Consider the following 10,412-nt stretch of genomic DNA (forward strand, 5'->3'; position numbering starts at 1 on the left):
CACCTTGGTGAAAGGTAACCCAAGCATTTTAAGTGCCCTTGGTCGTAGTTCTATTGATCTTAATGGTCATATAAGTGTTCTGACAGATGCAAATGGCTCTTTATCTTTCCTGAGTTCTATTTTATGACGTCGTCACTCAGAGAATTTCTCTGCAATTTAAACTCCCAAATAGGATCGTGCGTGTGAACTGCTTGTATTGCAGAAAAAGCTCATATGCTTTTCAAGTGGAGTACCTTCCAAATAGCATCATAATTGAGCATTTTTTGTACTCCATGCATGTATTGAATTAAAAGCAGCCTTCGTAAATGTGATTGACCATGTGATCCAAATTGAAACTTTGGTACTGATCATGGTAGTTTTTGTATCTTCTTTCAGTTCTTTGCATCCCCTTTCCCAAAGGTGCTGTTACAATTCCTCAGGTGCTAGTATCTCACCCAAGTGGCCTTTGTTTGTATCGGCTTAGCGGGAAACCTCTGGCTGGCCACTCCCTGAGGGAAATGACCCTGTCTTCACCTAATGTTCTTTGTATGAACACTTTGCAGTGGTTATTGGATAGGAGTCAGCAGTGGGGAAGCCCAGCTGATTTTGTTCCCATTTCCCATCGTGACCACAGGAAACATGGATGTCAATGTTAGTGGCCCCAGCACAATCCTAACTAAAGTCAGCTGGCTCAGTACAGAATGCAGATCAAACCTTGCTGACCGACACAGCCAGCTTGGCACAATACCACGTGGTGCTTTTTACTCACCTGAGTCTCTATGCGAGTCACTCATGTGGATCATGTTCACTCCTGGTATGATTTCTATAAACGTTGACCATCATGAAGCATCATTTCCCACAATTCGTAAGGTACATTTTAATTGTTCACGAAATTAATGGCGCTATTTCTTGCATATTTTAGCTGAGCTAAGCATGGAGCCTGTACTTTCTGATAGCTTCGCAAGCCACTCGGTTGTGAAGGGCAATTAGAGATGGGCAATAAATGCTTGCCTTGCCAGCGACGCCCACATCCCATGAAATAATTAAAAGAATTAACTCCCATTGATTTTCTTGTAAATGATTGCACTTATCCATGTTTTAATATGCATTAACGAATGATTTAGTGCGCAGAATAAATCATGTATTTATTATGTATGTGTGTATACATATATATTATAAATATTATGCCTGTGTATATTTATTTATATACTCCCTGATCTATGTGCATCCATTTTTTAACAGTCCTACTGATGCACTTCTGTGGTGGTCACTGTATCAGGTTTATGTGGACTCATTCATTTCATGACTCCTATGTTCCTGTAGATGCCATGGGAAGAAGTGAAGAATGAGATGGTTGCAGAAAAGGGCATTGCTGCAGAGACTGCTGACCAGATTGGAGAATATGTTCAGCTCAATGGTATGCTTTCTTTAAAGAAAAGAGTGCTTCTGACTAAAGTCAAAAAGCCTCCTCAATTTTCCATTGGTTCATGCAAGTACATGTATGTTAGATGCTGAATGCACAATGGTTCTTTTTAATATTTTTTGCGTGTAAAGATGGAGGAACGCACTTACATTTTCAGATTGTCACAATGCGGTCCACAGCCAATGAATTACTTTTTGGAATGTAGCCACTATTGATCAGGCAAACACAGTGGCCATTTGGCACAGTGCAAGGTGTCATAAATGTTAAAATGAGATAACTGACCAGACTCTGTTTTGTGGAGGAGTTGGATGAGGATGGAATGTTGGCCAGTACACAGGGAGAGCTCTGCCAGTGTTCAGGGAAGAGGGGATCTGTCCAGACCCTAAACACAACTATGCACAGTCCCATCACCAAATAAACTGAGGTAAATGGACTAAATGTCTCCGCCTGTAGGCTGGCGTGACTGCCTAGTGTTGGCTCGGATGCCTGCTCTCGTATGTAAATGATCCTCAGGTAAGAAATATGACTACGATTTGGACATTTCCTGTGCAAGTAGAAGTCTCGCAGCTGCAGGAGATGTGCCTCAGTCAAGGAGGGATAGAAAGCTCAGGCCACAGTATAAATGCAGCCCAATTGTGCATTGAGTAGGAGAGATGGTGGCTAGTGGAAATGTCACCGAATTAGTAATCCAGAGGCCCAGGCTAATACCCTGGGGACATGAATTCAAATCCCACCACTGCAGCTGGTGGATTTTAAATTCATTCATAAATAAATTCAATTAATTAATAAGCAAAGGAATTTAAAACTAGTCTCAGTAATGGTGCCACAAAACTATCATTGATTGTTGTAAAAACCCACCCGTTCGCTCATGTCCTTTAGGGAAGGAAATCTGCTGTCTTACCCAGTCTGGCCTACATGTAACTCCAGACCCACAGCAATGTGGTTGACTCATAACTGCCCTCTGAAATGGCCTAGGAAGCCACAAACCACTCAGTTTTTAAAAATTCGCTCATGTGATATGGGTGTCACTGGCTAGGCCAGAATTTATTGCTCATCCCTAATTTCCCTTGAACTGAGTGGCTTCCTAGGGCATTTAAGAGTCAGCCACATTGGTCTGGGTCTGGAGTCACATGTAGGCCAGACCAGGTAAGGATTGCAGATTTCCTTCCCGCAAAGACATGAGTGAACCAGATGGGTTTTTACAACAATTGACAATGGTTTCAAAATCCCCATTAGACTAGCTTTTTTTTAAAATTGCAGATTTATTAATTGAATTCCAATTTGGTCATCTGCTGTGGTGAGATTTGAACCCATGTCCCCAGAGCATTAACCTGGACCTCCACAGTACTAGTTCAGTGACATTATCACTACACCATTGCCTCTCCCGAGTTGTCAAGGGCAATTAGGGATGGACAACAAGCACTGGCCTTGCCAGTGTCGCACACGTTCCATGAAAGAATGAAAAAGAATAAAGCACAACTATGCGTGGCACTGTTTCAGTTAGCTCATTTAGATTATATGATGTAAAGTTGTAATTTTCCATGTATCTGTCATTTTGCTTACTCCTTCATGGAGAATAACCCAGTGTCTTTTGCAGGTAGGACAGAGTTGATTGATAAGCTGGTACAGGATGTCAAGCTGTCCCAGAACAAGGTGGCTTTGGAAGGTCTGAATGACCTGAAGCAGCTCTTTATGTATTTGACACTTTTTGGTGTTGAGGAGACGGTAAGCAGCTCAGCTACATGATTTACAGCGTTTTCTAATATAATCACACTCTGGGCTACACTCTGGCCCCAGTCCGATTGGGGCAATGGGAATATCATTTGTAGACTGCAACCTGTTAGGGTTGACTGACATAGCAGGTTTTAATTACGTTTTGGCAGTTGGGAAAAATGTAATAATTTTCTTTACTTCAAAGGATGCATATGATTGGTGTGAACTCAGGACAGTGCACCTCATGGTGCAAATTGTACTTCATTCCCTGGAAGGTGTGTGCTGGATTGCACTACTCATGTTTGTGGCACTTTCATTCTCATGAACTTGCAGGTCGACTCTGAAAAATTTTTGTTCACAGCAATTGAGGTTTAAAAAAAATTAAAGAAAGTCCAGTTTATATATTTGTTTTGCTTAATTGAAGGCCCACAATCACCTTTCATCTGCCATGATACTTGAAAGTGAGTGTAAGAATGGAGTGATGGTTGTTTGATAATCTGTGATACATTAAGAGTCTTGAGTGTAGCTCACACTTCCTGTAAATGTCCTGCCTGGTTTCTGTAAATATCTGACTTAGATCCTAACACCTTCCTCATCACATTTTATTGACTCTGCTGTTGTTCTAAAGCAACAGTTCACAGCAAACAATGCAACGAGTGAACTGCTAATTGAAATGCAAAATCCACACAGCTGATTTTTAAAAATATAAGGATCTGACTGACAGCAGGGAAAGGGTCAAACATTTTTGGGAGCCCTTGTTGAGAAAGTCATCTCGGTGGATACTGTTTGCATGTAATTTTCCTTTATATTCATTTTGTGTTGCAAATAATTGATTTTTGTTTCAGGTTCTCTTTGACCTGAGTTTAGCTCGAGGTTTGGACTACTACACTGGTGTCATCTGTGAGGCTGTACTAGTCCAGAGTCAGGCCAACACGCAGACGCAGCAAAATGAACACTGTGAGCCAGTTAATGTGGGCAGCATAGCTGCTGGAGGGCGGTATGATGGTCTTGTTGGAATGTTTGATGCCAAAGGTTGTAAAGTGCCGTGCATGGGAGTCAGCATTGGGATTGAAAGAATATTCTCCATCATGGAACAAAAAATGGAGGTACAGCAGCTGATCCCTTGTTTTTACAGCAAATAACACAAGTATGAACACATTGAAGGAAAGAAATATTGAGTGTTGCATTGACACTTGACATCTGTTGCAGCGCTTTTCTTCAGTAAGCTTATTGGTTGCAATTTGTGTTTTCCCTCCAGTTCCTTTAGTTCAGTGTGCCCATTGTCAAATCCAATTCCATACATTTGATTGAATTGCATCTACAAATAAAGTATGGGAGGTGTGTGAGCCTTTGGGCTACCGTTTCATATTTTGATGTATTAACAATCCAAAAGATAAATATTTCAGTGGATTGATGCTAGGTTTGACATTCTGATGTCTGATCAGCTTGATGCCTAGCTCTTTAGTCTTTCCCAAGGTAGAGCAGACATTAGGTTCATCAATGTTTGAGTCATTTTTCCTTTTATTTTAGTTAGCTTTGCAAATTGAGAGTCCTGCACTAATCTAGAAAACAAGTTAATTTGAATGCAGCTTTGTTTTAAATCTGGAAGTAAAAAACTGGTATCTGTAAAAAGTCAACGTGAAGCTATTGGATTGTTGTAAATAAACAACTGGTTCATTAATGTCCCTTAGGGAAGGAAACCTGTCGCCCTTACCCGGTCTGGTCTATGTGACTACAGTCTGACATCAATGTGGTGAACTCATTACTGCCCTGCAAAGTGGTCTGGGAAGCCACCTAGTTGCCTCAAGTCAGGGAAACTGGGGATGGACAATAAATGCTGCACTTAGCAGCAATGCCCACTCCCGGGAGCTTTTAAGTGCTCCTCCATTGGTAAGATGTTCCAATTATCACACTTCTCAACAATGGGATATAATTCCACTCAGACTTGCAGGAGACTCCTTCCCTGTGGCTTGTTTAAGGTTTCTTTAATCCAGTGGTAATTTTTTTATTCTCCTGCATTGTTTGTGAGAAGAACTTTCTTGTTAGCGCAGTCAATAATCCTTGTCTGGTATCAAAAAATATTATTCATATGTTTTCAAGTGATCCTGTTTATGAATCATTAGCATAGAGTTCAAACATTCATTCTTGCAGTTTATAACTAGCTTTAAGGAATATGATTAAGGAAATATCAAAGTGGAAATATCAAATTATCAAAAAATATTACTAATGATTAAAATGTCAAATGCAACTACGTTGAATTATAAACTGATACAATGCCCGCTCAACTGCAGTAATATAACAGATTGGGTATATTGCACAATAACAAAACTGTTCAAAATCCTGTGGTCTGCCAGCTTCCATAAAGTGGAAAGACGTGCCCTTGTTTATGATTCCCCCACCAAAGGAAATATATTCTCTCTATCTACCCTATTGGAATCTTTATTATTTTAACGAGCAATATATCTTTTTCTGAAGTGAAACCCAAACTGAACAAAGTACTCCAGATGGAGTCTGGCCTAGGCTGTGTACAACTGAAGCATCACTTCCTCCCCTTTGTATTCCAGCCCCCCCACCAGCTGTGCCACCTAGCTTAGTGTCACTGCAACCTTGGAAATACAACTTTCTGTTGCTTCATCCAAGTACCATTGAGATATGGTAAAAAGCTGAGACTCCATTATGGATCTCCAGGTCAGGGGAAGTCCAGGATTGTGATTCAGCAATGATGGGGAGCAGCAGTACATGTCCAAGTGAGGATGATGGCATTCCTATGATATTGCTGCTTTCCTTCTCGATGGTAGAAGCAGAAGGTTGGGTAGTGCTTGCATTCACCATCCTAAAGTAACGGGATAATTTTCCATCAGGCAGCTATCTGTTTTCATGAATTTAGCAACATTCAGTGAACTCCAGTGGAACATTGGTTGGTATTGGGGCAGTTTTCCAAGTTGGGCACTGCTGACAGGGAGCCTCGTGCTACGATGGCGCATATCAGAAGTTGGGTAAGTGGTTAAGAAAGTATGTGCAATGATTGCCTGAATTGTACTACATGCTGGTCCTGCCACAGCACCAAGTGAGAACATTACATCTCTTCATGTGCAAAAGAGAAGAAAAGGACAGTTAGTAGAAAACCCACTAAATATGGGGGAAAAGCAGGGGATGTGAAACTAATTGCATAGCTCATTCAAAGAGCTGGCGCAGGCACAATGGGACGAATGGCCTCCTTCGGTGCTGTATGATTCCGTTAACCTCGGTGCTACATCCATGCTGGCCCTGCTAACTTGCCTCATCGAGCACGTTCTCTCTTAGTCCTTCTTTCTGAAATGACAGTGCTTGTTTTCATACTGTACTATGACCTGTGTTCAAGGAATAGCCTAATTTCTTTTTGCTGATCACGAGTGATTTCTGTTCCGTTTTATTAGGCCTCAGATCAGAAAATTCGCACAACGGAAACTCAGGTTCTTGTTGCCACGGCGCAGAAGAAGCTTCTGGAAGAGAGGATGAAGTTGGTGGCAGAGCTCTGGAAGTCTGGAATCAAGGTCTGTGTCAGGCTGTAATGTGGACTGTATACATACAAGTAAGGAGATGAGGGACTTCAGTTCAGTGTAGTGATTGGAGAAGCTGGCATTGTTCTCTTTAGAACAGGGATGGTTAAGGGGTAATAGAGGTGTCCAAAATTTGAGGGGGTTTTGATAGAGAAAGTAGGGAGAAACTGTTCCCTTTGGCACATGGGCCAGTAGTTATAGATTTAGAATAATTGGCAAAAGAGCTAAGGAGAAGATGTGGAGAAATTATTTCACTCAGTGAGTTGTTTTGAACTGGAATGCACTACCGGAAAGGGCGGTGGAATCAGATTACATCGGAAAAGGGAATTGGATATGTACTGGCAAAGGGCCAGTTTTCAGGGTTATGGGAGAAGAGCTGCTGTTTGGAACTAAATTGGATAGCTCTTTCAGAGAACCGGCACAGGCGTGACAGGCCAAATGGCGGCCTCCTGTGTTGTTAGGTTCTTTGTTTCTCGGAGATTTAGTTCAAGTGAGGGTGGGTACCAAGATTTCTGTTGATGAAACACAGTGCATTTATTTAAAATACTTTAGCGCTCATCCCCTTGAAGGTACAGTGCTGACCCATATTTACTTCTGTGTTTCCAGACTAGGGAGGGTGAAGAACATCAATCTGGATTCCCTCTCCAAACCACTGTAAACTATGGTTGTGTCTGTGTTGAGTGTATTTTCATACAAATAAATATTAGTTGAGAACAGAACTGTGCCCAGATGTGATGAACTGTCCTTTCTCCCCACCCCCTCACACCCACCATCTGAATAGCTCGCTCATATTCTCTGGCTGGAATATGAATGCCATTTGGGGAAGGTACTAGAGAGTTCATGGTGCCTGTGGAACTATTTGTCTGTGAGGATAGGAGTCTTTGGTCGGGGTTGGGGGAGTGGAGGGACAGATGGTGAGGAGATAAAATAAAAGTTAAGTACAGGACCGACTGTTCTGATGCAGCAGGTGCCAGGTCCCTCCAGGTCCGTGCAAGCTTATTGCAAAAGTGACTATTGTACACCCGAGGGAATGGGGTTCTGTTCTAAGTGGTCAGAAACTGGAACATGCTTACAAAATGCTGGCACTGGTGGGTAAAATAATTTAAGTAGTAATTAGATATTATTTAAACTAAAAGTTTAATGTCTCAACTAGCACCAGTGCTGAAATGATTCAAAAGTCAATGACAATTTTGACAATGCCGACTTGCGGTGGCTTCTTGGAAGAGCTGTTTAACCCAGTGGTGGAATTTTAATTCTGCAATTATACAGGCGGAAATTATGTACAAGAAGGACCCAAAGCTCCTGAACCAGCTGCAATACTGTGAGGAGACAGGAATTCCCCTGGTGGCTATAATTGGAGAACAGGAACTGAAGGATGGAGTTGTCAAACTTCGAGTGGTTTCTACAAGAGAGGAGGTTTTATTATTTATTTAAAGTTCTTTTTATATGTTTTAAAAAAAAAAGAGAAAGTTCATACCTGCTTCCCTAAGATTCAGTGTATAAAACCCTTTAATACAGTTGTACCTGCATAAACAAACACTCCCAAATAATGGAAACTAGCAAAAAAACACTTATTGAAAAACCCAAATAACTTGCAAGGTTAAAATATACCAGAGGCACCCTGCAACCACAGACGCTCACAAATTACAAATTGTAGACAGCTTCAATGCACCGATCCTTTTACAACTTAAAAACAAGGGACAAGTAGATCAGTGTGAGGCAGCAGCAGGTTTTGTGGAATGGGGAGCTCTTTACCCAGCATACACAGCAGCAGTGAAACTCCTGTATCTCTGGGATTGAATTATTGCACAGCTTCCATCCCAGGGAGAGAGCTGTTTCTCTCTCATTATCGATGCTGGGTAAAAAAAAAAACTCTGCATTCTACTGAAAATGTTGACAGAACATTTAAAATAAGAACACTTGATGCCCAATGTTCCCTCTAATTTCTCTTCGCTGTGTGCGGCCCGTTTTACTGTGCGGTCTCTCAGATTGCTCTGCGGCTGCACGTGTGAACATCTTAAACGGACTGTCCCTTTTTGTTCTTTCATGGGATGTGGGTGTCGCAGGCAAGGCCAGCAGTTGTTGCCCATTCCTAATTGCCTTTGACAACTGAGTGGCTTGCTCAGCCATTTCAGAGGGCAGTTAAGAGTCAACCACATTGTTGTGGTCTGGAGTGACATGTAGGCTGGACCAGGTGAGGATGGCAGATTTCCTTCCCTAAAGGACATTAGTGAGCCAGATGGGCTTTTACGTTAATAGTTTCATAGTACCATTACTGAGTCGAACTTTTTAATTCCAGATTTTTCATTAATCAATTGAATTTATTCATTAATTGAATGAAATTTCACCAGCTGCTGTGGTGGGGTTTGAACCTGTGTCCCATGGGCATTAGCCCGGGCCTATAGATTACTAGTTCAGTGAAATTGCCGCTACACTACCGTCTCCCCTTGTATGCAGCCTATTTGTCCCCTGCATAGTATCGTTCTGGACTGCAATGTGACCACACACAGGTTTCACTGTACATTAAAACTTAGTGTACTGAATTTGTGGTGTGTTACAAATAGGGTAAATTTACAAAGAATTTATTTATGTGCTTTGAAAAAAATGTGAGCAGCTAGATGAAAGTACAACATTTCTTTTTAAATGTGGAAAAATAGAACTACTGTGAACGGTATTACAAATATCTCCTGGAGTAATTCCAGCTTTGAATGGATTTTTTTTTAAATTATCTTTTGCAGGTTAATGTTGCAAGAGAAAATCTCATTGAAGAAATTCAAAAGAGAACGTGTCAGACCTAATCCCTTCAGAAAGATGTATAATGTCTGCCTTTGTAAGGCATGTCTGTCTTCATGTCCATCATGTAAAAGAGGTTCTATTACCAGAACACCATGCTACATCATTAAATTTGACCACTTTTTCTAATAAGCACCCATGAACAAGCAACTCACTGATATGCTCATATGAGGCTGAAAAGGCTTTTTTCCCTAATTGGACATTAAATTTGGGCGTGATTGGATGTTCTGTCTCTATTTTATGTTGGACGAGACTATCCTGTCGTTTACAAAGGCAGATGGGGGGCAGAGAATTTGCTCACCCAGCCAAATCAGTAAAAAGACGTTCTGAAGAAGGGTCACTGACCTGAAATGTTCACTTTGTTTCTCTCTGCACAGATGCTGCCAGACCTGCTGTGTATTTCCAGCATTTCTTGTTTTTATTTCAATAAAAAGGTGTGCTGGCAAAGTTATTGTCTGTTTATTGTCTCAAAGTGTTTGATCACCCTTTCTTAACCAGCCAAAAATACAGAGAAAATCTCACTGCAAATAAATGCCAGCTGCTCTGAAAGTCTTTCAAATCACTTTGAATTCCGAACAAGCAGGAATAAAACTTGATTTCCTATAACCATTCCTACACTGTGCTAATCTAGTTGTAACCATTTTTGTCCAACCCATATTAATCATATATGCGCACACAATGCTTGCCATTGTATAAGGCAGTGCATTTCAGAGAATTTTTTTGGAGTTCCCCTTTTCATCTGAATTAGTAATCTTGGACCCCACCCCTCCAAACCCTGGCCAGCGTCCTAATCATTATGATTCTGTAAAATTCTCAATATGAAAGTGCTGCATGTAAAGAGTGTTTACTTTTGCTTTTTACTGACTGTAAAGTTTACTGACTGAGAGGGTGTGTCTGCTTCTTACTGATGAATCTGTCTATCCTTGGCAGGAGCACAGAGAAAGCATATGGGGAGCAGGAGCACT

General features: G+C 41.2%; 1 protein-coding gene across 1 annotated transcript in view; it reads left to right on the plus strand.

Moving 5' to 3' along the window:
• The window catches only part of LOC137376072 (histidine--tRNA ligase, cytoplasmic-like), a 28,567-nt gene extending 18,673 nt beyond the window's left edge, over nt 1-9,894 (plus strand). Inside the window, exons 8-13 of the mRNA XM_068044085.1 lie at nt 1,303-1,396; nt 3,000-3,127; nt 3,961-4,221; nt 6,532-6,648; nt 7,924-8,070; nt 9,393-9,894. Coding sequence (XP_067900186.1) covers nt 1,303-1,396; nt 3,000-3,127; nt 3,961-4,221; nt 6,532-6,648; nt 7,924-8,070; nt 9,393-9,452 — 807 coding nt within the window. The 3' untranslated portion in view covers nt 9,453-9,894. The remainder of the gene's footprint in view (nt 1-1,302; nt 1,397-2,999; nt 3,128-3,960; nt 4,222-6,531; nt 6,649-7,923; nt 8,071-9,392) is intronic.
• The last annotated feature ends 518 nt before the right edge of the window (nt 9,895-10,412 follow it).

The sequence above is a fragment of the Heterodontus francisci genome, chromosome 12 (genome assembly GCF_036365525.1).
Source record: "Heterodontus francisci isolate sHetFra1 chromosome 12, sHetFra1.hap1, whole genome shotgun sequence".
NCBI classification, from domain to species: Eukaryota; Metazoa; Chordata; class Chondrichthyes; order Heterodontiformes; family Heterodontidae; genus Heterodontus; species Heterodontus francisci.